Source organism: Emydura macquarii, unplaced genomic scaffold (genome assembly GCF_026122565.2).
Source record: "Emydura macquarii macquarii isolate MOO-44397 ecotype Brisbane River unplaced genomic scaffold, CSIRO-AGI_Emac_v2 contig_1253, whole genome shotgun sequence".
Taxonomy (NCBI): domain Eukaryota; kingdom Metazoa; phylum Chordata; order Testudines; family Chelidae; genus Emydura; species Emydura macquarii.
In genome coordinates this window covers 56,839,959-56,867,177 of record NW_027131390.1, presented here as the reverse complement: position 1 = coordinate 56,867,177, position 27,219 = coordinate 56,839,959, and the positions used below count along the sequence as shown (strand labels likewise).

The 27,219-nt window shown below is 42.5% G+C and overlaps 1 protein-coding gene across 3 annotated transcripts in view; it reads right to left on the bottom strand.

Moving 5' to 3' along the window:
* Nucleotides 1–27,219, bottom strand: part of ALS2 (alsin Rho guanine nucleotide exchange factor ALS2) — a 76,087-nt gene that overhangs the window by 8,139 nt on the left and 40,729 nt on the right. For all 3 annotated transcript variants that reach the window (XM_067548893.1, XM_067548894.1, XM_067548895.1), the window contains 14 exons: nt 26,866–26,994; nt 26,353–26,423; nt 25,760–25,826; nt 22,647–22,849; nt 22,441–22,506; nt 20,586–20,684; nt 19,786–19,950; nt 14,564–14,675; nt 14,162–14,239; nt 13,910–14,043; nt 11,810–11,977; nt 9,186–9,303; nt 8,274–8,431; nt 935–1,057 (listed from right to left, as the gene is read on the bottom strand). In XM_067548893.1, coding sequence (XP_067404994.1) covers nt 935–1,057; nt 8,274–8,431; nt 9,186–9,303; nt 11,810–11,977; nt 13,910–14,043; nt 14,162–14,239; nt 14,564–14,675; nt 19,786–19,950; nt 20,586–20,684; nt 22,441–22,506; nt 22,647–22,849; nt 25,760–25,826; nt 26,353–26,423; nt 26,866–26,994 — 1,691 coding nt within the window. The remainder of the gene's footprint in view (nt 1–934; nt 1,058–8,273; nt 8,432–9,185; nt 9,304–11,809; nt 11,978–13,909; nt 14,044–14,161; nt 14,240–14,563; nt 14,676–19,785; nt 19,951–20,585; nt 20,685–22,440; nt 22,507–22,646; nt 22,850–25,759; nt 25,827–26,352; nt 26,424–26,865; nt 26,995–27,219) is intronic.

Genomic DNA, 27,219 nt, shown 5'->3' with positions numbered 1-27,219 from the left:
AATGGTTTATCTACTCCAGTATTCTGTCTTCCAGCAGTGGCCGGTGCCAAATGCTTCAGAGGGAATGAACAGAACAGGTCAATAGGGACACCCGGAGCACGGGGTTACGACTCTGATGAGCTTGGCTAATAGCCATTGATAGATCTCTCTCTCCATTCACTTATCCGATTCTTTTTTTTGAGCTCAGTTATGCTTTTGGCTTTCACAACATCCCCTGGCAATCAGTTCCACAGGTTGACTGAGTTGTGTGAAAAAATACTTCTGTATGTTTGCTTTAAACCCGCCACCTATTATTTTCATAGGGTGGCCCTGGTTTGTGTGTTATATGAAGGGTTAAATAACACTTCCTTACTCCACACTATTCATGACTTTACAGATCTGTGTCATATCTCCCTCAGTTGTCTCTTCCAAGCTAAGCAGTGCCAATCTTTATAATCTCTCCTGATAGAGAAGCAGTTCCATACCCCTAATCATTTTTGTTGTCCTTCTGTGTACTTTTTCCAATTCTAATATATAGTTTTTGAGACAGGGCAACCAGAATTGCTATGCAGTTCCTGCAGTTCTAATTAAAAAACTTGAGTGCTACATTACATTTCAAATTCTATGCACATCTCCGAACCATTCAGGTATGGTATTTACATTTGGTCTCTACTTTAGGCCACCCAGAACGAAATACCTTCTGTGAATTCACATGGATGTTTGCTTATCACAATCTGTCCTCAGAGCTGAAAGCTACTCCTCCTTTCCCCCCTTTACTAGTCACACTTTCCAAGGGAAAAAGGTTTAATATATATAGGTACAAATCTAAGGGCCCAGTTCAGGACAGCACTTAAGCACATACTTAAATGATTTCCTAAGAAGGAGTTGCTTTATAAATTTGGTATTACAATGGAGTCTTGGCTTGTTTATTGGAGAAGATTTTCCCCCTACATACCCCGGCTCAGGCGATTCTGATCTGGAGTCCATTTTCCCACTGCAGAAGGACTTCCTTCTCTTTGCCTCAGTCACTAAGAGTGGAATTGTGCTGCCCTCTTCAGGAAGATCAGGAAACAAGAACCTCAAAAATAAAATACATTATTGCACCCTTTTATTTATTAGAAGAGTCCATAAATTGCTAATATATTTATACTTATAAGGGAAAACCGATGAATTTATTTGAGAGTCATTCTTCTAACACATACGTTTCATGTGATGATTACTCAGAGAGCCTACCAGCAAAGTCATATCCAATTATTTAAGCTTATGACATAAGCAGAAACAGCTTGATACACATTAATTACATTATTGTTCCTCAGCTGCTTTTTATTTGGTTCCTCTCAATTAGCTAACTGTTCAGGTAAGAGCGTGTCTTTTTTTTTTTTAATTAAAGTTATGACAATCTCATTAAGCCACATCTGGGAACAGTAATTTTTAGAAGCCATAAATTATTGACATCATACAACTTCACAACAGTGCTCAATAACAGGGTCAGACTCCAGGAAAATTTGGAGACAGAAAAAAACAAGGTTACTTACCAGTAACTGATGTTCTTCGAGATGTGTTGCTCTGTCCATTCCACTATAGGTGAGTGCAATGTGCACGGTTCACAGAACTTTTTTCCCCTTAGCAGACCCCGAGGGCTGGCTCTGGTGCCCCCTGGAGCCTCTGGCAGCAGGGACGGCGGATGGGTTGTGGAATAGACATGAGCAACATCTCGAAGAACATCAGTTACTGGTAAGTAACCTTGTTTTCTTCTTCGAGTGATTGCTCATGTCCATTCCTCTATAGGTGACCAACAAGCAATACCTTGGAGGTGGATAGGAGTTACCGGTGAGCTGCCCTGAGCACAGCTCTGCTGAATCCTGCATCCTCTCTCGCCTGCTGGACGATGGCATAGTGGGACGTGAAGGTACGTATCGATGACCAGGTAGCGGCTTTGCAGATGTCCTGCAGGGGCACTCTCTCCAGGAAGGCTGTAGATGAGGCTTGAGCTCTGATTGAGTGCACTGTGATGGTTCCCGGAAGCGGCACCTTCACCTGCCCATAGCAGAACTTGATGCGTGACGTAATCCACGAGATGCACTGGGTGGAGACAGGTGAGCCTTTCACCTGGTCCGCCACTGCAATGAAGAGCTGCATTGATTTCTGGAATGGCTTTGCATGCTCGATGTAAAAGGCCAGGGCTCGTCTCACATCCAGCGAATGCCATCTCCTTTCCTCCTCCGAACCGTGTGGTTTGGGAAAAAACATGGGGAGAAAAATATCTTGGTTACAATGAAATTGGGAAACTACCTTGGGCAGAAAGGCTGGATGTGGCCTTAACTGCACCTTATCCTTATAGAATACTGTATAAGGGGGCTCCAAGGTCAAGGCCCTAATTTTGGAGACTCTCCTAGCTGAAGTAATGACCATCAGGAAGGCTACCTTCCATGAAAGTATGAGCAGAGGGCATGAAGCCATGGGTTCAAAGGGGGGCCCCCGTGAGTCTCAAGAGGACCAGGCTGAGATCCAAGGGAAGCACCGGTTTGCGGACCTGTGGATAAAGCCTCTCCACCCCCTTAAGGAACCTGACTGACATGGGATGGGAGAACAGTCCCTCTAGCAGCTGATGGAAGGCCGAAATGGCCGCCAAGCGAACCTTCAATGAGGCCAGACCCTGGAGCTTTAGCTGGAGCAGGTACTCCAGGATTGCCTGCACAGGCGAGAGGCTGGGCAGAATGCCTCGGGCCTCCGCCCAAGAGGTAAACCATTTCCACATAGCCCAATACATGACCTGCATAGGTTTCCTGCTGCCCAACAGGACTTGTTGTACCTGCACCGAGTAGGACCTCTCTCCCTCCATCAGACACAGAGCCTCCAGGCCATGAGGTGCAGGGAGTCCAGGTCTGGGTGCAACAGGCGACCATGGTCCTGAGAGAAGGTCATGCCACCTCGGGAGCTCCATGGGCGGGGCCATCGAAAGGTAGAGCAGCATGCTGAACCAGTGCTGTGTTGGCCAGGCTGGAGCAATGAATATAACATCCACCCTGTCCCTCTTTATTTTCAGCAGGACCTTGGGCAGGAGCAGAATGGGTAGGAATGCGTACATGAGGGTCCCCGTCCAGTCGATGAGTAATGCGTCAACCCAGTTTGTGACCCCGAAGTGAGCAGAACCTTGGGCACTTCGTGTTCTAGGCAGATGGGAATAGGTCTAGTTGGGGAACACCCCACTTCTGGAAGATCGTAGTCACTACCCCGGGTGCAGCAACCAGTCGTGGCGGGGTAGAAATGACCGGCTGAGGTGATCTGCCTCGTCGTTCCTCACTCCCGGGAGGTGAGAGGCAGTCAAGTGGAAGTCGTGCCTCACGGCGAAGTCCCACAAATGGGTAGCTTCCTTGCAGAGAGCCGAAGAGCGCGCCCCTCCCTGCCTGTTTATATAAAACATAGCTGCGGTGTTGTCCGTTACCACCTGCACCACACTGCCTGTCAGGAATCAGAGGAACACCCTGCACACTAGGCGAATAGCCCTCAGCTCCTTCACGATGTGCAGGAGCCTCTCCTCCCCTGACCAGAGCCCTTGAGTGCTCAGGTTGGCGCTGATGTGGGCTCCCCATCCTACATCCTAGGCGTCGGAGATTATGGTGACCAATGGGACCAGTTCCCTGAATGCAACGCCCTTCAACACGGCCCTGGGAGACCTCCACCAGTCTAGGGAGGCTAGGACGGGTAGGGGAACTGTGACCATCCGATCCAGTGGGTGTCTGCTCGGCATATATACTGAGATCAACCACGCCTGAAGCGGTCTGAGCCTCAGGCGAGCTAGTCTCACTATAGGTGCAGCAGGCCGCCATGTGGCTAACAGCTGTAGGCAGTGCCTGGCTGTTGTCATGGGGCATCGGTGCAGCTGGGAGATGATACAGACCATGGCCCCAAAACATGGCTGAGGCAGGAAGGCTCTGGCCTGGGAGGAATCCAGGGTCGCCCCAATGAATTCTATACGCTGCACTGGGTTTAGTGTGGATTTCTGCTCGTTTATGAGCAGTCCCAGCCTGCTGCACATGGAGCAAGTGAGGGTCACACTCTCCTGCACTTGGGACCTGGACCTGCCCCATATCAGCCAATCGTCCAGGTAAGGGAAGATTTGCACACCCTCTCGCCTCAGTTGGCCACTACCGCCATTTGATGAACACCCTAGGAGCCAAAGATAGGTCAAAAGGGAGGCTGTAAATTGGTAGTGGGAGCCAACCACCATGAAGCGGAGGAAGTGCCTGTGGCTGGGGAGGATGGACACATGAAAGTATGCGTCCTTGAGGTCAAGGGTGGCATACCAGCCTCCTGGATCCAGGGAAGGGATTATGGAGGCTAGGGAAACCATGCAAAACCTGAGTTGTTTGACGTATTTGTTTAGACGATGCAGGTCTAATATGGGTCTCAGACCCTCATCCCAAAGGCAAAGGGGGAAATACCTTAAATAGAACCCCTTCCCCCTTCTGTCTTGAGGAACCATAACCATCGCTCCTATGTTGAGGAGGGTGTCCACCTCCTGCAAGAGGAGTTGCTCGTGAGAGGGGTCCCTGCCGCGGGACTGGGGAGGTGGGGGGCGTTGTTGGGGGAGGGGGTAAAAGAAAACTGTATGGCATAGCCCCCTGAGACTATCCCAAGGACCCAACGGTCTGATGTAAATCTTTGCCCATTCGGAATAGAAGGGCCTCAACCTGTTTAGGAAGGGGCGGGGCAGATCCAGGAGAACAGTAGGGGTGCCACTCTCAGGTGCACCATCAAAACTGCCTCCTCCAATTGCCCAACCCCCTGGGGGGCCCCTGCTGGGGGGCTGAGGATGAGCTGGGGGGGATGACTCCATCTTCTAAACCCCCTATTTCTGTCAGGCTGAAAGGGCCTAGGCGGAGGCCTTGGTTGCTGCTGCGCCTGGGGCTGTGACTACCGCCTGGAAGCCTGGGGCTTGTACAGGCCCAGGGAGCGAAGCATAGCTCTGGAGTCTTTCAGACTGTGCAGCTTCGCATTGGTCTGATCGGAGAACAGGGCCGACCCATTGAAGGGGAGGTCCTGGATCGAATGCTGCACCTCCTGGGACAGGCCTGAGGACTGCAGCCACGAGCACCTCCTCATGGAAATGGTGGAGGCTATGGTCCTACCCGCTGAGTCAGCAGCATCACTGGACGTTTGGAGTGCTGCCCTAGCCACTGTGATCCTTTCATCCAGGATGGTGGTGAAGTCTGCGGCCTGGTCCTGGGGCAGGGTCTCAGGAAACTGCCTGAAGGAGTCCCACAAATTAAAATTATATCTGCCCAGGAGGGCCTGATGGTTGGCAATCCTGAACTGCAGGGCTGCCGTGGAATAAATTTTTCTCCCAAACAAATCCAGCTTTTTGCTGTCTTTGTTCTTGGTAGTGGAACCAGCTGACCTTGCCCGTCCTGCTGGTTGGCTGCGTCTACCACCAGGGATCCCAGGGCAACATGAGTGAACAAATACTCGAACCTTGCAGCTGGGACATAATACTTCTTCTCAGCCACCTTCAATGTAGGGGCGACCGAGGAAGGGGTTTGCCACAGGGCCTTAACAATTTTGAGGACCCTATCGTAGACTGGTAAGGCCACTCTCGTTGGGGCCACCACCGCCAGCACATTGAAGAGGGTATCAATGGCCTCCACTAACTCCTTGACCTCCAGCCCCAGGTTAGAGGCCACCCTCTTGAGGAGCTCCTGGTGCTCCCTGCAATCCTCCAGTGGCGCCACATGGTCCCTGGAGACTGCCTTGTCCAGGGAGGAGAAAGAGGACTGCCGAGGCACGTTCTGTGGGTGTTCCCCCACCTGACGAAGGGATGCACCCATAGAGGGTCCCTCCATGGGTCCAACTCCTTGTCCAAGGAGTGGTGTGTATGGGCCTTCTCCTGTACCGGGGGCACAGACTGACCCCCTGCTGATAGGGTGGATTGGGGCCCCGGTCCCATCTGGATACCGCATGGTGCCAATTAGGCCATTGTTGCGGCCATCGTCCCTGGGGCCAAATGGGGGCTGACTGCGCCACCTGCTGCAATGCCTTATGGGGGAGTCAGCTGTCCCAACGACTGTCCCCCTCGTGGGACCCCAAGCCACTAGACCAGCGGTGCTATACCCATCCTCGGTCCCGGGTGCCGTGCCATGCTGGGGACCGTCCTCTCGATGCCTCTGACGTGGAGGATGATGAGGACCGCCTCCATCGCCACGAGCAGTGCTGATGGATAGAGAAGAGCACTGAAGAGCTCTCGGTACCGGAGCAGCATCTCGGTACCTATGACTTGTGGTGCTGCTTGCCTCTTGGTGATTGAGACCGGCTCTGCTCCAGACTCCGTGGTGCCCAGTCGGACTCCGGCAACCGGGTTCCGCATCGGGGACTACATGGAGTGGGGTCCTCAATTGGTAACCGGGTTCCCGTACCGACGACGCAGGGGAGTGTCCATGCTCCGTGCGCTGTTTCTTCTTCTTCGGTTCCGGGGATGTTGCCCAGTGCCGGCGGTGCACTCTGCACTGAAGTGATGCTCGGTGCCAAGGTGGAGCGGGATGGCTCGGATGCTGGGCGGTGCTTTTAACCAGATCTCTCGGTCCTTTTGAGTCCGCAGTTTAAAAGCCCTGCAGATCTTATTTATCTTGCCTGTGCTCTTCCCCCAGACACTTAAGGCACTGATCGTAGAGGTCGCTGAGCGGGAAAGCCTTCCTGCAGGAGGCACACGGCTTAAATCCAGGCGACTGGGGCATGGCCCTGCCACTCTAAATCCTTCAGGGACTTCTTATCTAACTACACTTAACAACACTTAACACTACTTAACAACTACTTAAAACTAAAGTACTTCGAATAACAAAGAGTTCAAGAAGGGGAATAGTACTTGCAGAGAGCAAGGCTAGTTCCAGCAACCCTCACGGGCGGAAAGAAGGAACTGAGGGGGCGTAAGGCCGGCAGTGCCTCATATACTGCAGCATATGCGTGGGACTCCAGGGGTCACCAGAGCCAACCCTACAGGGTCTGCTAAGGGGAAAAGTTCCGGCCACCGTGCACTGTGGCATGCACTCATCTATAGTGGAATGGACATGAGCAATCATTCAAAGAAGAACAAATATTTGGAATTATGCAGTATAGCACAGAGAATTAGGGTAAATTGTGAGTTGAAAGAATTGTTTTCCTAATTTAAGATTCTTAAATATATATCCTTATTTTCTAGTTCATCTTTTCCTTACTAGTTAATAATTAAAGTTGTCATCAACTACCAACCCGGATAGAGTAGCACAGTGTCAGAATGTTTGCACAGAATGTAAGTACTCTTTGGCTTGAAAAAAACAAACCATAAAATATGTTTGAATATTTTGCAGTTTTCTAATTTATATTTACAGATTTGCTTTTTAAAATACACGTTCTATAAAAAGCTTATACTGGGGTTCACAGAACGTGTCCATGTGTGTAACAACAAGGTTTAGTTAACAGTCTCAGTACATGTTGGTGTAATGTTTTCCCAGTCAAAATTAAACAACTAAAACATGCACTTTTGCAATAAAATGTGTGTCTATATTAAAAATGCAAATATCCATGGTGGAATAATAGACAGACAGCTTGGAGAATAACTTACAGTGCTACAACAGTAGCCGCTGGCAAGAATCGAAGTACAGCTCTTCATTTTAATGTGGATGGAGAATATACAATTCTTACTAAATACACGCCTGTGAACACTGTGCTATGTGTCTGAGCTTGGTTTATATAATGCTCTAACACCATTCCCTCAAACAAGTCTGCATACACTGGTTTGGAAACCTGCATTAGGGGCTTGTCTACATGATGCATTAATCCACACTAAATTAGACTAAATTCCAGTGTGTGCTTGCGTGCTGCGTACTAACTGGGCTTTGTGGACCCTGTTGGTGTGCACTACAAGTTTGCATTACTGTAGTATTCTTTGAAACAGGACAATATGTGAACAACATGCTAGTGCACACTAGAATTTACATTCCTCTAGTGTGTAGTAAAGCACTATATAGACAAGCCCTTAGAGCCCAGGTAGAAATAACTACGCTGAAGAATACCTTCCACTGATAACAGAGTCTTAATGAGTAGTGCTGCAGGAGGAAAGGGGTTTAGGGTTTTCCATTACGATTCATCAAATCAGCTAAACACAGAATCCTCTCATGATTCTTTAAAGGGTTTCACATTTAAGAGGAATGAATGAGTGGATGCTGGCATATTGGGCCAAATTAATACTAGCTAGATTAGGAGAATGACATGTTTTTCAGTTGAACCTGCAGCAATCTGACTTAAAATACGATGCTTCTTACCTGATCAACTGGAAGATGCGTTTAAGGTAGGATTTAATTTCTCTTACTGCCTCCTGTAGTAACCGCCGATTGGCTCCCACTCCAACATAGGTCATTCTGTACACAGCTACTAGTGTCTCCACAAGCCTCCCCAGAGGGTGGAGAGGTGTGTCACAGGCCTGAGTAGAGAGGTATTAATCAGAGTCACCAATTATGCAACAGTAAGACAAATCCAAGAGAAAGAAATGTTATCCCTTATCAACAAAAAATAAACTTTTGAGTACAAGGGATGCAAGCAGGAGTCTCAGTTCAACTACTCAAGGTTCAACAACTTAACCTTTAAACACACAAACATATCAACTACACATACAAAACACTACAGCTATCAACTAGCTTCACAAAGTCACTGATTTTGACAATAAAGTTTACACTTATCAGCTGAAAAGCATAGAAAACTCCTCTAGAATTCATACAACAGCCTCCTCAGGTATTTCAGCAAATCATCTATGTAGTTATACAGAAAACCCACAAAATATTTCAATAACCTCGCAAGCACCTCCAAATTTCACAGAATGCTCAGTGGGGACCCAACACTTTTTAAGGTGATGTAGCCAAAGAAGCAAAGAACTGAGACTCCAGGAGCAGACTGTATTACTATAGAAGTGACCATGAGGGCTCAGGCTCTATAGAAAGAAGCTCCCATGTATTTTTCTTATTAAATTAGTTGGTTAAGTGAATTTGGCAATTACTTGTGAGAGCGCAAGAGCTTAACTAGGGCCATAAATATGGAAATACAGAAACGACCAAAGAGATACTGTACATTGATGTTGACTGAAATCAGCTGGATAATTTAAGTGGCAATGAACAAGTTATGACACCTGAAATCATGCTTTATAGACAACAGCAAGCAATGTTAGAGGATGGTGAGGATACCTTTATTAAATATTTCTTGATATTTTCGTATTTCTCTAGTGTGAAGGCACCAACATGTTGTGGAATGAACTCTAAACTCTCCAGTGTCTGAGCGTGTGAACGACTCAATAGTTCTGGGCTGCAGAGAGATACAAGGATAGAGAGATATTGTATGGATTATACATGAAACATGCAAAGTACACGTGCATGTATTTCAGCAGATTTTAGAATAAAGATACATGAAGAATATTTTTTTGAAAAGATTATACATTTTAAAAAAGTGAGGTGGGAGAAGATATGCTGTATTAGGAAACACTATTTCCCTTCTCAAACCTCTCAGTGTTGACATTGTCCTTCATCCTGAACTTTCTTTCTCTTCCTGCATCTATACCTGCAAATGTGCCTGTCACCACTTCCACAATATTGCCTCAACTTCACCTCCACAGAATTTCTCATCCATGCTTTTATCTGCTCTCATCGCTGCTGCTGCAATTTGCTTCTCTGGGACCTCCCAAAATCTCACCTCTACAGAATCCAGAATGTGCAGAATGTTGCTGCCCACCTTGTCATGTCTATGAAATAACAGGACCTCACTAACTCTCTTCTGTAGAAAATCTATGGAGTTGAAGATTGATTTCAGCATTATGTTAAAAATGGTTCCTTGTTTAAAAAACCCCACATAGATTTGCTCCAGCTGTCTCATGGATCTCTCCCCCACCTTCATTTAATGCCAACTTCCTCTTTTCCTTTGCACAATTGACATTCTTGATACAACAGCCTTCCCTGAAGCTCTTTACAGCCTGTCTATTTTTTTATTAGTGGTTTTTAAATATCAACTGAAAACTCTTCTCCCTAGCTTCTACCTGAGCTTCTCTCTTCCACAGCTTCTATTTCTTATTTTAACTTTTCAAATACATTATGAATCATTTTGAGAAGTATAAAAGTTGGCGTGTAATGGTGCCAGGGATACCTGACTCCTTTGTGGTTCTCTGAGGCTGGTGCACTCCTAACTGAGGAGGTGCTTGGTGTTAGGTCTGGTTGTCGCTCCAACTCAGGGCAAAATGCGGCCTCCATCAGGAGGAACTTTAGTCTACTGTTCCCGTCCTCTTTGGTTCTGGGCCTGAAGTTCTTACAAACCTGGCACTTCACTGGGATGTCCCCATCCCTCAGGCACGTCAGGCACCTATCATGCAGGTCACTTACCAGTATTTTCTTCAAGCAAGTCCCACGCTGCTGGAAGCCCCGGGATTGAGGCATACCCCAGTTCCCTAGCCAGGATAGCCCTGTACTGTGAGGATCTTAGAGTACTTAAACTAATCTAAGTTAAATTTACTTAGCTATTTACACTCTATTAACTGTTTAGATCTAATTACAGGCACAACCACTGAGATGTATCACTTGCAGAGCAAGAGAAGAACAGCATTCCAGCAATCATCACCAGAAAGAAGGAACTGAGGGGGCGGAAGGTCAGCAGCTGCCTATATACTGCGCCATGAAGGCGCCATTCCAGGGGGCATCACAGCTGACCTGGCACATACCATTAGGAAAGTTTCCGGCAACGGTGCATGCACACCTACATGGGAATGGACAAACATTCTTCTTTGAGTGCTTGCTCATGTATTGCTGTGTGATTGCATGTAACTTTGAGAGATATGACTAATGTAAACTATGAGAGGTGCTCTGAGCTTCAAAGCATCTTAAAAAATGGGTCAGACAGGACAACTTTTAGTTGAGTGGGTACCCTAGGAAATACGTGGACAAGAGGAATGCAAATTTACCACCTCCAGTCCCACCTTTTGAAGTTACACCTTGAGGACAAACCCATTGTCTGGCTGATTATCTATTCAGGGTCTCTGTAGATCAAAGACTCAAAATGTATAAAGGAAGGACTCTCAGATTCATAGATGTACTTGTTCCGAGCTAATAGCTGTTATGAACTTGTGACTGCAGAAAAACTCCTTTGTGGGATTTGAAGGACTGATTACCTGCCACTGTGGTAGCCCTTGTTGGAGTTGGGGTGATCTCTAATAAGTTCACTAGCATGCAGGCAAGTTTCTTTATTGTTCTAATGTTTTGTCTATAATGCTTTCCCAGTAAGTATAAATATGCTTGCTTAAAAAGGGTTGTGTAGCTAACTTACACCTATGGGCAATTATGTTGTTTATAGCCTCTGAGGAGAAAAGCAAAGAAGGCCTACTTAGGCAGTTTGACTTGCTCGGATAGTCAATGTAGGCAGGGAACTATTCAACCTGAAAAACCCCCAGGCAGGAAGAGGACAGACATGTGTCTGCCCAAGAGAGGCGGTGACAGGGGAGCTGGAAGCTTATGTGTGTGTATCACTGATTACCATAGAGAGGGAATACAGATGCAGTTGCCTTGCACTCTGATACCTGTACCCACTCACACATACAGACGTATGGTACAATATGTATGACACCATCTGTAATGACCCAAACTAACTCCCACCAGCAGATGTGTACTGGAAAAGAGATTTTGTGTTACAGGGTAAAGTTAAACAATGCACTTCTGAAATTTTCACAAACTATATAAATTTCAAAGACATTTTTCTAATCTTCCTTTGGTGAGATCCCATCTTATTTTGAAATAATTTCTTCATTTTGGCAACTATACTTCTGGACACTAACCTGGCTTTGTGTTGACGTCGATTGGTGGTCAGAGCCACAGCAATGCTGTCCCAAGCCTTCCATCTGTCCCCCTGACCTGGATTCTCACAGCCCAGCTGGTGCCAGCATTCTTCAAACACTGCCTTCCATTTCTCATCAGCAGGCACTGCCAGGATTCCAAGCTTCCTCCTGATAAAATCATCACCAATTGCCACCCTGATTCATAACAGTCTTGGAACAAGACCCAGCAGTGAAACTATGCCTAAATATATTGGCATGCTTGTAAGATGTTCACACTTGTTTTAGGAAATCTGAACATTTAAGATTTTATGAATGCTAAGTCTAATATCGAACATTATCTTATTGGACCACTGTAAGATGACCTGGTATATAAAATATCTTTGCTGTTAAGCATTAGGATTCATCTAGAGTAGTTTGAGTATCAAAAATTTCTGAAATGAGTTCATTTAAGGATCAGTGTGGTCCTTATATTTCCTTTTATTAAAGAGCAGCCTTGAAATGTACAGCAATTTGTGTACCTAAAAACATTAACAGATTAAACAAATAAACAAATGTCACTTCCAGAATTCAGCACATTAGAAACATATTAGTCAGGTCTCTATTCTTTTTAATAGAGAGTGTTCCTATAGCACATATACCTAATCTGTTCTAATATGGAATACATGTGGTCCCTCAAATATCTATTGCTTTGACATAATAAATGGTTTTGAGATAAGGGAATGTGCTGCATTTGGCTTGGTCTACTTTCACCACTATTGAAACTCCAGAAAAGAAGCCTAGAGAGTCACTGAACGAACAAAAATTCCCTGTGATCAACTGTTTTATACAGATGTAAGTTTAGCCATTAATTATTAATTTTTTCACAACATTTGAGAACTAAGTACAATGAGAACTACCAGCATTTTGATTGAAAGGTTGTCTAGTTTCACACCATCATAAAAGGTGGGCACTAGCACTTTTTACAATGATACCAATAGGTTATGAATGTCAAGACAACTTGAAAAAAGACAGATAGAACTCTTTTTGTTTCACAGCCCATCTTCACAAGTGTGTACATACATTTATTCACAGACTCCCTACTGCTGTTCAAAGCAGATAGCTAGCTAAGATCGCAAGTGTTCAGTGCTGAGCTTTGCATCACATTGTAGGTGTCAGTGCTGTCAAAAAAAATTACCAGCAAATGCTTCAGGAAGCAGAGTGACAAGTCAACCAAGTAAAGACATGTGGATTATAATTCTCATTTTAATATACATTTCTGAAATTTCAGAATGAGCTTTAGTGATTCTGAAATTAAAGAATCAATAATATTAGTATAACCAGATACAGTGCTAACAAGTACTGTGAAATTTCACCCACAATGAATTTGTCCAATGACTCTTTGGACAAATGAGAACAAGGATGAAATCAAATGCATCTTCATTATGACATAAATGAGACTCAAACACAGGTCTTAGAGACAAGTCAGCAGACTAACCCAAAAAGCCACCTGTTCCCCCAAATGAGAGTTTTATTGATCCTTTCTAGAATTAACTGCCTAGATATGAAAATACCATCGCTTGTAATCCAGGAGGTTCTCCCTAGTACATTTCTAGTTGCTGTTAGCTACTTTCTATGCATATTCCTATTCTACTGGAGGTGATTTTTTTAGACATAGTTTTTACACTTTTAAACAACTAGTGACAAGTCAAAGATCTGTGGCGAAAAATCCTAGAAATGTAACTATCCCATCCTTTTCCCCTGCAGTTTCTGAACTCAGCCATTACCTTTATCCCCAGCTAGTTGTCTGTGGAGGAGAAAAGAAAAAAGCCAACATGAGAGAAAAGTAAGCCTCCCCCTTTACACCATCCTGCATCTAGTCTTCAAGGACCTGCAATTCCTGCTTAGCAATGCAATGCATCAATGCCATGCTCTGACCCTTCTCTAACCAGAGAGTTAATATGACTGACCCTAGAAAAGCTACAGAAGAGAGTCAAAAATATTGTTCTATGTCAAATGTTTCTGCTGAACCACCTAGCTTTGAATGAGACTGGTAATTAATTTCAGTTATACTCAAAGGCACTACTCTATCAGAACAGAAATGATTCCCTACCCATCACTCACAATGCTTTAGGTCTGTCCTTCTCACTGTCATACAAGCTGGGTTTGAAGTAGGTTCCAGTGATTTTTATCCCAGATCCCCATTCTCCACTGAAGAGACCTTCAATGTAGTCTCCATTTGGCAAGGTCAGGGTTCCCTTGTGAGGTGGAAAAAGGGAGTAGAGAAGAGAATTAACAAACTGAACCCCATTGAGAAATGATTCAAAAAAGAAAGAACAAATGTACAAAAAGATACCAAAAAACTATAATTACAACCTTTCCACTAAGGGTCCAGTCATCCGAAAATTCTCCTTCATAGATTGTATCATCTTCAGAAAGCAAAATCCCAGTCCCCTATATAAAGAAAAAATCATAATGAACACAACAGAGCAATTACGGACAAATGGCATTATATGGTGGTCACCATTAAAAGACCGCATTCTAGGTATAGAGATATACTGTGGTATCTCAGATGACATCCATTGGCAATTGTTAACTTTTTTAAATGGCAGCTTCTGTAGGAGATTGCAGCAAAATGCAGATCAGTCATTACAAAGAACATTTTTAAATTACTGGACTGAACTGAAGTGTTAGATTCTGACAGTGATATGTGAAGTGCTGAACAGAACAAACAATAGTTGGGGAAAAAATACATATACAGCCTAGCATCCAACTCACCATCATTTTGTTGTTGCTAAAGGCTCCTTCATAGTACAGTCCAAACTGAGTAACCACAACACCATTTCCCTGGCAGAGGTCATCTTGCCATGTTCCCATATATTTCTCTCCCCTGCAGAAATAGATAGTGGAAAGAAATCATAGATTAAAATTTTTAAAAGGAAAGAGTGCTCATTATCTGCTCCCACTTGGGCTCCATTATGGCATTGAACGTGTGATGTCACAAGTTCAGGAAGAGTCATGTGCCATACATTTGAACTCTTCATGTTGTTTTTTAATTTGGTTTCATTAGTTCAATGGAAAAAGAGGATTCTCACCACAAGAAATATACACAAATCTTAACAAAAATACTCTGCAGTGGATTGGATGTGGCAAGATTGTTACTATGAAGTGTAACATTTCTGATGTTCTGGTCGATTAGAGAGGCTATAAAAACAGAAAATTCAGCAATGGGGGATTTCAGTTATCCTCATATTGACTGGGTACGTCACCTCAGGACGGAATGCAGAGATGAAGTTTCTTGACACCTTAAATGACTGCTTCTTGGAGCAGCTAGTCTTGGAACCCACAAGAGAAGAAGCAATTCTTGACTTAGTTTTGAGTGGAGCACAGGATCTGGTTCAAGAAGTGAATATAGCTGAACCATTTGGTAATAGCAGTCATGATATAATTAAGTTGAAGCCCACCACAGTAGCATTTAACTTCAGAAAAGGTGAAGTATACAAAAATGAGGCAGCTATTAAATGGAAATTTAAAGGTACAGTCACAAAAGTGAAATGTCTGCAAGCTACATGGAAAAATTTTAAAGACACCATAATAGAGGCTCAAATTAAATGTATACCCCAAATTAAAAAAAATAGTAAGATGACCAAAAAAAGTACCACCATTGCTGAAATAAGTGATAAGAGGCAAAAAAGCATCCTTTAAAAATTGGAAGCTAAATCCTACTGAAGAAAATAGAAAGGAGCATAAACTCTGGCAAGTGAAGTGTAAAAGTATAATTTATTAGGCAAGCCAAAAAAAGAATTTGAAGAGCAACTAGCCAAAAATTCAAAAACATGTACATACATCAGAAGCAGGAAGCCTGCCAAACAAACAGTCAGAGGGGCCACTGAATGATCACGGTGCTAAAATGGTACTCAAGGAAGAAAAAGCCAATGTGGAGAAGATAAATGAATTCTTTGCGCAAGTCTTCACTTACAGAGAATGTGAGGGAGATTCTCACACCTGAGTCATTCTTTTTAGGTGATAAATCTGAGGAACTGTCCCAGATTGTGGTGGCATTAGAGGAGGTTTTGATAAATTAAGTCACCACGACCAGATGATATTCATTCAAGAGTTCTGAAGGAACTCAAACATGAAATTGAAAAACTACTAACTGTAGCATGTAAACTATCATTTAAAATTAGCTGCTATACCAGATGATTGGAGGATAGCTAATGTGTATGCCAATTTTTAAAGAAGGCTCCAGAAGTGATCCTGGCAATTACAGATCAGTCAGCTTAACTTCAATACTCAGCAAAATAGTTGAAACTATAGTAAAGAACAAAATTATCAGGCACAGATGAATATAATTTGTTGGGGAAGAATCAACATGGCTTTTGTAAAGGGAAATAATGCCTCACCAATCTATTAGAATTCTTTGAAGGGGGTTAAATATCTGGACAAGGGTGATCCAGTGGATATAGTGTACTTAGATTTTCAGAAAGCCTTTGACAAGGTCCCTCACCAAAGGCTCTTAAGCAAAGTAAGCAGTCACGGAATAAGGTGAAAGCTCCTCTCGTGGATCAGTAACTGGTTAAAACACAGAAAACAAAAAGAGCAGGAATAAATGGTCAGTTTTCAGAATGGAAAGAGGAAAATAGTGGTGTCCCACAGGAATCTGTACTGGGACCAATGCTGTTCGACATATTCGTAAATAGTCTGGAAAAAGGGGTAGACAGTGAGGTGGCAAAATTTGCAGATGATACAAAACTACTTAAGATAGTTAAGTTCAAAGCAGACTGTGAAGAGTTACAAAAGGGATCTCACAAAACTGGATGACTGGACAAAAAATGGCATATGAAATTCAATGTTCATAAATGCAAAGTAATTCACATTGGAAAGCAATCAAATATACATAAAAACGATGGGGTCTAAATTAGCTGTTACCACTCAAGAAAGAGATCTTGGAATCATTGTGGATAGTTCTCTGAAAACATCCACTCAATGTGCAGCAGCAGTCAAAAAAGCTAACATTGTGAATCATTAGGAAAGGGATAGATAATAAGACAGAAAATATTATAATGCCACTATAAATCCATGGTACACCTACACCTTGAGTACTGCGTGCAGTTCTGCCCCATCTCAAGAGAGATATTAGAATAGGAAAAGGTACCAAGAAGGGCAACAAAAATGATTAAAGGTATGTGTAAAGCTGTATATGAGGAGAGATTAAAAAGGGCTGGGACTTTTCAGCATGGAAAAGATATGACTAAGAGGATATAATAGAGGTCTATAAAATTGTGACTAGTACGGGGAAAGTAAATAAGGATGCATTATTTACTCCTTCACATAATACAAGAACCAGGCCAAACCAATGAAGTTAATAGGCAGCAGGTTTAAAATAAATAAAAGAAAGTACTTCACATAATGCATAGTCAACCTGTGGAACTTGTTGCTAAGAGATGCTGTGAAGGCCCAAACTATAAGAGGGTTCAAAAAAGAACTAGTTAAGTTCCTGGAGGATAGGTCCATCAATGGCCCTTAACCAAGATAGTCAGGGATGCAACACTGTGCTTTGGGGTCCTTAGCCTCCAATTGCCAGAAGCTAGGAGTGGATGACATGGGGTGGATCACACGATGATTGCCTGTGCTGTTCATTCCCTCTGACGCACCTGGCATTGGACAGTGTCAGAAGACAGCATATTGAGTTAGAGGAACGATTGGTCTGACCCACTATGGCCATTCTTATGTTTATGTTCTTATTTTCAGAAACTCAAAGTTTTATTAAAACAGAACACAATAAGCCCAACATCTAAGCAAGTAGACCTGAACAACTGCTACAGAAAGTAACAAAAAAAACCTGGTGGCTGACCTGGATCAGCATAAACTGAGCTTTCAAAAGAGCCACATATAAAAGGAGATCCTTACAAATGTGAGGCATAGCAGAGGGTGGGTGAAGGTTATATAAAACAAAATAAGATTTCCTTACATCTTTTGTACCCCGACCTCTTGTCTGAGCTTTTGATTTCATGACAAACTAAGCTGCCCTCACCTGAGGTGGCCCACATTATACACTGGAGTAGGCCAATAAGGGAGGAAGAAAGCTAATTCCACAGCTGGCAGTTATATTCAAGAGGGCATGGGGGGGAAAATGTGATCAGGATAGTCATTTCATTCATGGGCGAACAATATTTAAAGGCAAGGGCTGAAATAAAACAACCAGACATTCATTTTGAGGGTTCCGCAGTATCAAAGATTAAGGAAATAAGAGCCATTTTGAAAAGAAAGATTTTTGGGTAATAGCTAAATATGATTGTGGTCATAAATAGTTCAGAGGATCTGAGTTATTCCTTTACATGTAAACATATGAATCTTTCAGGCCACTGAAAGACACACTCAAAGGGGCCTTTCCTTTCCAAGTTCAAAGGGATCAGCTTAGAGTGTTTGAATTTAGTTGTATGCTTGGAAGCAGTAGATCTTACACTCTCTTCGGTGTTTTCTACTACCCTAAAAAGGCATACGGTTTTATGCATTTCACTGTCTTCAATTAGTAAGTGAAACCAACTTACAAACGACTTCAAAACGACAGACAAGGGAGACCAATGCCTGACTAAATTAACATAATTTTGCTTGCTATGGAATATTTTGCTTTTGGCACTCAAGAAAATACAACCATGATAGAGAAAAAGCTCAATAATGTGTTTATCCTTAAAAAAGCTGCTTTCCACCTGGTACCATGGCCTAGTGGGAGATGCTGGTTTGATCCATGGTTTCAGCCACCTGCTCCTGTCTGGTTGGGACTTGTTAGGAAGCAGAGGCAGCTGGCTCAGCTTCTAGGATGGAGAAGGGGAAGGGTAAATTCTTGGCTTTGCTTAAAGTCACTATTACTACCCAGTGAGATGCAGACAAAAGGAGTCTACTCATTCCTTATTCACAGTGCCTTGAGTAAATGTACTGAAAGAAATCCTCTGCACTCCACACACATGAATCTACCATCCTCCTACCCAAAAATCAATGAGGAACAGTTGTTATTAAAGTTAAAGACATATAAATTCCACATTACTTTTGATTCTTAAGTTATTTACAGAGCTGGCAGTGAAAGCTAGTTTCTGAAGTCTCCTTCAGAATTCCTAGCTTTTTGTAAGCCCAAAACTGAACTTGCAAGTGAAGAGTAATTCAATAGCAAGAACATCAGTCCTTATATGTGGTGAAATATTATGCAGGCCTGAAGAATACTGTAAGGAAAGTCCCAAATGGTCAGGACCAAATGTGAAACTGATGTGTGGAACCAATTACAGAGGCCAAGACAGTTCTCCTTCTCATTAAAAACACAGTGACAGGTCATGGCTTCTCACTCTTCTACCTCATCGATTGGCTTTCAGCTTCATGAACTAGCACCAGCTACCTTAGCTTCCACGAAAAACTCCTAGCTTGCAGAAAGGAGACCTTGGCAGAGAGGACTTCAGATGTTTTGTACAAGTGGCTCCTATTTACTTAGCTCTGCTCACACAAAGAATCAGGTTTTTAGTAAACTCCTGCTTCTTATCTCATCTTTTCAGTTTGCTTTGCTCATTCATGATGAGATGAAGTAACTTGACCCCAGCTGCCAGAGTAAATCAGTGGCTTTGCCTAGATTAGAATCCAATATGATCTAGTTCCTAAACCTTTACTGTAATCAGTGGACACTCAGGCTTTTGGTTATGGGATAAGAGTATACTACTTATGCCATCTGCAAAGCATGCAGAGGTTTTGATGGTATTAGATAAGGTATCACAGTCATTGCCGCAGAAAGTATGACAGAGAGCATGTAAAAATGTTGGTTCAAACAGAAGCAGTGGAATGGAACCCATACTTTGAGCTCCTAACCCACTCCCTTCAGCCCCGAAAGCCAAAAATGGACTAAAGTCAAACTGCAGAAGCTGAAAACACAAAAAGATACCGAATCAATCCTTTCCCCCAAAGTTTAAGTAATTCAGGGTCAGATTAAAAGTTTAAGAATCTTGATATCAACACATTACCTTGTGATATCATCGAAGACTCCGTATCCAGTCTTCTTATCCATCACCCACTGGCCAATGAACATACTGGGAGAGGAAGATGTCAGTTTGCCACTGCGCAGGAGACCATGCCCATGACGCATGTTATCCTGAAAACATCCTTCATACACCTCACCAGTGGCATAGCTGTAATGACAAAAAGAATAGGTAAGGTTCTTGTGATCGGTATTCTTACAGCCCAGGATTTTCCAGGAACAGACACTGAATTTTTCCCTTTTCTTTCAGAGATTGCACTAAACCCAAGCCTAGTTCTGGAATCAAGTTAACAAATATGCTTAGGACATGAATGAAAAAGGGTTGCTGCTTATGGGTCTTAACAAAGTTAAGAGCCTTTTTCAAGTGAAACATGAAATACCAACATAAGAGATTTGTCATGATGAATTTCAAAAGAAAACCTGCAGAGGTTTTCCTCAAAGGAGGAATCAACATTTAAACAGGGACAGCGTAACAGCTATCAGAGTGGGTGTGGACTTGTATATTAGAAAACTGACAAATAAATGTGGAAATTAAGCCAGAGTATCTGCAGCCAGGAGTTTGGGGATATGAAAATAGCAATAGAAATGCTAGCATGAGGACTTCAAACATTAGTTCTTCCCTCCGGAAAGAAAACTGAATTCCAATGCACCAACCAAAGGAAATAAACTGGTACTGAAAGCTGTACTTGATATGTCAGCTGAAGTTCAAATAGTTATTGTTCCTTCTTGGTCCACACACTTATGCTTGCAAGGAGCACATATTATCTTAATGAAAGAAGGCATTACCTGTAGACTCCTTGTCCGCACATTTTCCCCTCCTTCCAGTATCCCACGTAATGGTCATCCTTGGTCAGTGCTTTGTTTGGTATTTTGTATTCACCATACCTGACAGTACATGAAGAGCAAACATGAGTAGCCATGACATGAATGTACAGATAAACTCAAACTCCGGTTATTTACAAATGCAGGCATAGAACCAAAAACAATGTATTTCAACGTTAGACTGCACTGGGTAACTCTGTCTCCTGCTCTAGCAGTTAGAAATAGTTTTTTGTACTGAAAAAAGGAATAACTTTTAAGTTCCCAGGTTAATTTCCTCTATACTGTTGCCACACATTTAATTCTGGTCTGTAGTAAGCCTTCTCTTCCCTCCATCAGTGCTTTGGCTTTTTGTGCTCCACCTGCTCTTGGTAAGAATCTCTTATTTCAGAGCCTAAGTCTGCCTCCATCCCCTGTGCACTGCTCAGGTAAAACAGATAGCTTGCAGTAATACTGAAGGTAGGTCTAAATTCCTAAACACCTTTATAGGTCAGTCACAAACATTATTATTTTGGCTATGGACAAACATCTATAACCACTGACAATACTTGAAGGAATAAAAGGATTGTGAAGTATCTAGCTATATGGGGAAGGTGACAGGTCTTTAATGTGCATCTGGAGTGTCAGACGCTCAAGATATTGGTGCTGATGTCTTTTTAGAATGGTTTGTTAGGCAGGTAGTTCAGAAAGCAAATACCTGTATTTGAATACAAAGTATTCAACACTGACCACATGAGCTGCATACTCCCAAATATGTGTATTGGTGTTCGATTGCAAATGAGTATTTCTAATCTTAACTACAGTTTAATGTTTTTGACCTGGCCATGTGGAACTCCTAGATCTGTTACATCCTGGCAGCTGAGCTATAGAGTTTAGAAGTTGCCTGCAGGCTGTAAGCATTCCAATCCTAAAGTTCCTCTGGGTTCATTTGCAGCAGGACTTCCTAACATATGTAATTTATTCGCTGAAGTCCCTTACAAGTATCTAAGGTTACCTTAAGTTCCTTATAAGTATGTAATATAACCACAGTTCTCATTATCCATATAAAATGTCTATTCCTCTTTTGAAAACTATTAAGCTCTTGGTCTCAATGATACAGTGTAGAAGCAAATTCTATGGGTTAACTATATGTTGTGAAAAAGTTATTTCTTTTATCAGTTATAAATGTGGCCTTTCAATTTTACTGACTAAGCTCCTCTATCTTGTATTATGAGATGGGAACGACTATTTACCAATTTTTTCTTCTCTATGCTATTCATTTTACATATCACTATCACAAACCCTTTCTTGATCATCAGCTCTCTTAAAAGTTGTCCTAACCTCCAGTCTTCCCTTTATGGAATCCTTCTTTGCCTTTTCATTTCTGTTGCCTTTCTCTGGGCCTCCTCTATTTCTACTCTTTTTGAGATGAAGTGACCAGAACTTAATACAGTATTCAAGATGGTGCACCCCTGAGTTATATTAAGGCATTATAAGCTTTTTGAAATAACAAATAAAAATGAAGCTAAATAGTTTTTTTAAAATCTTGGGATATAACAGAAGTCCTAGCTGGTAAGCAAAGACAATAAAGTTGAGTGACTTTTGCAATCAGGTTCCTTCTTAAATAAAGTTAGCACAGACTCACTTGTCCATCTCTCACCATCCCCTTTGACCCTTCATTTGATCTTTGTTTTGTTTACTTTCAGACTGCAAGCTTTTTCGGTGCTAAATAAGTAGTTCACTTTATATACACACACACAACCTTGATCTAAAGAGAGACACCACTATCTAACAAAACACTTTTTCTCTTCTCTGGCTCAGAGGTAGTGAACTCTGCTCTTACCCATCTTCAAGGCCGTTTCGGAACATTCCAGAGTACATCCTTCCATCTGCCCATCTTAGAATCCCTCTGGAACACATATACACACCATAAGCCAGTTTCCCTAGAATCTCATAAAACGTTTTATGCAAGCAAAATAATGACTATTTTGCACAGCAATCCAACTCCCTCCTCTTTCCCATTCAAATGTTGAGTCTGAATGCTTTTACCTGCCATGGGGTTTCCCAGAAAGCCATCGTCCATCATAGGTGGCATCCTTAAGCCGAGGGTCTTTGTAAAAAGTGTATTTTGCACTACGTGAAATAGGGGGCTCCTGTCTCTGAATATTCCCACTACTTCCATAAGGTGGTAAGTCAGATGTCCCCCTTAGAGCCTGATCCACAGCTTGGCTTAGAGCCCTCAGCCACTTTGTCTGAAACAGAAACACAATTTATAGATGAGTTTATTAGCATTCAAACATTTGTCAGTTCCTTGTCTTTATTAATCCTTCTCTCTCTACACAGGTATTACTGAAGGACAAATGTAGAACTAACTGGCATTTTAACAGATAAAATTAATAAACTTTTTAGTTCTTTGGATGAATACTGTTCACATGTGATACCTTCTCACATTAGCTGTGAGACAAGACAGACCATTATGTTTTTGCCCATCACCCCATTATAAAAGGATGTTTAGCATAACCACACACAAAGAAAATCAAATCAGAAAAGTTACCTGGAAAACACACAAGAAATCCAAAACAACAATAAAAAAAAAAAAAAAAAAAAAAAAAAAAAAAAAATCTCATGACAGCCATCCAACAGAAAAAACAAAAAGTGGAACCAACTACAACTACTCCACAACTCACAGAATACCACCTCCGGGAAAATCCATGGCATCAGTACCTATCTCATGGACACTACCTGACACCCGAGCATCATCGATTTATCAAGTCCACCTGTAAGTGGAGCTGAATTATCTTTACTCGCTAAAGTACTGAACTTCTGCCCCTCCACAGAACCATGATACCATACTAACGTGGAGAAACAGAAGAATTCTTCCAGTGACACTGCCTCAAAAAACAGTCTTTCACAAACAATGACGACACCACTCACAATTACGACATCCCCATCAACAATCATAAGAAAAAAAGAAACCGCTGACTGGACCCACAGAGTGGACAAAACCACACTCTTGATCATTACACTGATTGCTGTGAAATCCTTAAAAACATCACATCCACCACAATCTCTCCACCACTGAGAAGACAGTTATACAGTTCCTGAAATCTAAGCACCACATAGTGTTCAAACCAACAAAGTGGGCACCATCATAGTCCTCAACTGTAATGACTAGGTGAACAAGATCAACAGACAACTCTCTGACATTACCTACTATAAAGAACTCAAAGACAGCCCCACACCAAAATTTGCACAGGAATTTAGGGATATAAACAAATCATTCCCCAAAACAACTCCAAGAGAAACTCTACAAACTCAGTCACAACAAATACCCCTCAGGGACATTCTATATGCTTCCCAAGATACAAAAACAAGGGAAGCCAGGCAGACCCATCGTATCTGGCCATAGCACTGGAATATTGGGACTCAGAAACCACACTCAAACCACTCACCACGCAAAGGGCCAGCTTCCTCCAGGACACAACCAACTTCCTGCACAAACTCCATAACATTAACAACCTCCCTCAGAACACCATCCTTATCATTATGGATGTCACTTCCCTGTACACCAACGTCCCCCACAATGACAGCATAGCTGCCTGCCTGAGATATTTACAAGACGATGGACAATCCCTCAGATAGCCACCCAAAACACATCCATTTCATCCTCACCCATAACAATTTTACATTCAACAACAAACACTTTGCCCAAACCATGGGAGCAGCCATGGGTACTAATATAGCTCCCCAATATGCCAACCTCTTCATGTGCCACCTCAAAGAAGAATTTCTGGACAAATGCACCACAAAACTAATGGTATACCTGAGATACATTGATGCTCTTTTCATCCTCTGGACAGATGACTTACACTCCCTCAGATTTCCACCACAACTTCAACAATCACTACCCCTCCATTAAACTCTCTCTGAAACACTCCTACACTAGCATCAACTTCCTGGACACCACAATCAGTTCAAACAATAGAACCTTACAGACAACTATATACAAGGAACCCATGGATCACCACACCTACCTTCACAGGCCCAATAACCACCACCCAACCACCCCAAGAAATTAGTTATCTACAGCCAAGCACTCAGACACCACAGAAGATGCTCCAAGGAGAAAGTCCAGGATATACACTTTAACACACTCAAAACCACCTTCACCAAACAAGGACGCTCCACCAGAGAAGTAGATCACATCATGGAATAAGCCACCCAAATACCCTGAGAGAACCTGCTTCAATACAGAAATATGACTGCACAGCCTCAGTTGTCACCTACCACCCCACACTGGAACACATATGGGGTATCATCGAATAACTACAACCCATATTCAATGGGGAGTCCATCCTGAAAGAAATCTTTCCTGAACCCCCATTTCTGGCCTTCAAACAATCCCCCACCCTCATTATCAGAAGCAAGCTCCCCACAGATCAGGACACACCTACTCAAAGCTGCCAGAACAACAGCTGCAAAACCTGCAGACATATCTCCACTACTACAATGATCAACACCTCCCCAACACACCTTTCAAGATCTAGAGATCCTACACATGTCTATCACAACATGTGGCGTACCTCAACCAGTGAGCTAAATGCCCCAACAACAACTATGCAGGTGAAACTAGACAATCAATCACTCTGCTCTCCAATGAGCTCACAGAGGAAAATGAGAAAAGACAAAAACACTATCACTTGTGGGTGAACACTTTTTTACAAAACAATCACTCTATATCCGACCTATCAGTTCTTATCCTCAAAGGAAACCTGCACAATACTTCCAAAAGACACGCTGGGGAGCTTAAATTCATAACTTTGTTAGACACTAAAATTCATGGTCTTAAAGTTACTAGATTTGTGGCTTATTACAACAATCTAATGCATGATCTCCTTTTTTGTCCTTTTCTACAGGTGTTAACAGTTCACTCTACCTTGAATGGTCCCGTAGAATATGTGCTTACTACTTATGCTAAACTATCTGTCAATCTTGTATTTAGCTGTGACACTGAGTATGTTTCCCAGATCTGAAGAAGAGCTCTGTGTAGCTCAAAAGCTTGTCTCACTCACCAACAGAAGCTGGTCCAATAAAAGATAGTCTCACACACCTTGTCTCTCTAGCATCACCAGAAGTAATTAAGAAGTTCTGTATCTGCCTACCTTTTCCTGTGGTGTCGATGAAAGAAGAATGAACTGTTCCTCTGGTGTAGTAACCTTCAAACCATTCCTAAGTGGAAACAAGAATAAAACCAATCAAGAAAGACCTTTTGCTAGCTGGTGAAATTTTCAGCCTGGAAGAATAAACTAGACTTCTTTCTAAAGGAAAGATTTTTTTTTTTTAAAAGCTAAGCTGAGTGTTACAGTGAGCGGTGCTTTTCTTTTAAAACCAGCAGTTTAGGCTAACAGTAACACAAGAAGCCTCCAAAATGACTATTTGTTGCACTCTTCCTCATCACCCCATCTGTTCATGCACTCATGTGATTTTCAAGTCCAAAACAGGAATACAGGAGAATCCTATTTTAACCAAGCACAGTCAAATACAGAAGTAAAAGAAATTATTTGAACTGGATTAGAAGAATATATGGACCAAGGATATATCCCACACTGTGCCTGGTTTACAAGATTTAATTCAAATGTTTGCAAATTTTATTATTATTATTAATTATTATTATTATTATTATTATTATTAAAGGGCATCTGCCTATTTCAGCAATAAAAATAGAAGAGAACACTGGTTACAGAAGAATACTCACACATTACCAGCTTCTTCTGAAAGAGCCTCCACCCACAGAGTAGACAAGGGGAAAATATGATGTGTTGAGAACTGCAGTAGGGAGAAAAAACAAAAAACAAAATCGCTCACACACCCATTTGCCCGACCCCAAATTCCTTACGATGTACCTTTCCCTTATAGTTTTGTCTCCCCACAGCTGAGAATGGCCACAAGACCGAGACGGAGTACTGGTGCCCTGAAAGGTAGTTGTTCCCAGAAGTGCCAGCTACAGGTCATTCCACCTGCAAGGCCATAATGAAGCCCTTGATGTATGAATATTTTTTATGTTTGATACAGATTATTTCAACTCTTTTTGGAAACTTTTTTCTTTTCAACACTTCTTCTCATTTTTAGGTGTCCTGACACCATGGTGAGATACAGTATAAAAACCTGAATTAAGATGGCAGATTCACCATATGGAAAAATTGTCACATGCTTTCAACCAGCTGGGGTGGAAATAGTTCGGTTCGGAGAGCTATGGGAGTTGACTCACCTGAGCATGGACCAGAGCATCATTAAAAAGAATGAACCAGTTCACTGAGAATCTGCCAGCATGCTGTAGGGACAACCCACGATTACTGCTTTCACAGATTAACCGGCGTTCTGGTCTCCTCAAGGAATCCTACAATTAAGATTTTAAAAATGATTAAAATGTGCTTGATAGTAATTGAATGTGTCTGAAATTCAGTGCTCTTTGTGTTATGTTTGTTTACAGGAAGGGCCAAACAGGGATATGAGGGGTTAAAGCTTGCAAAAATTAGAGAGCTGCAATAAAACAAAACCATGTAAAGCAGGGAAGTGTGGGGAGAGGAAAGTAGTGACTTCAAAGCAGGCCTATACAAACATG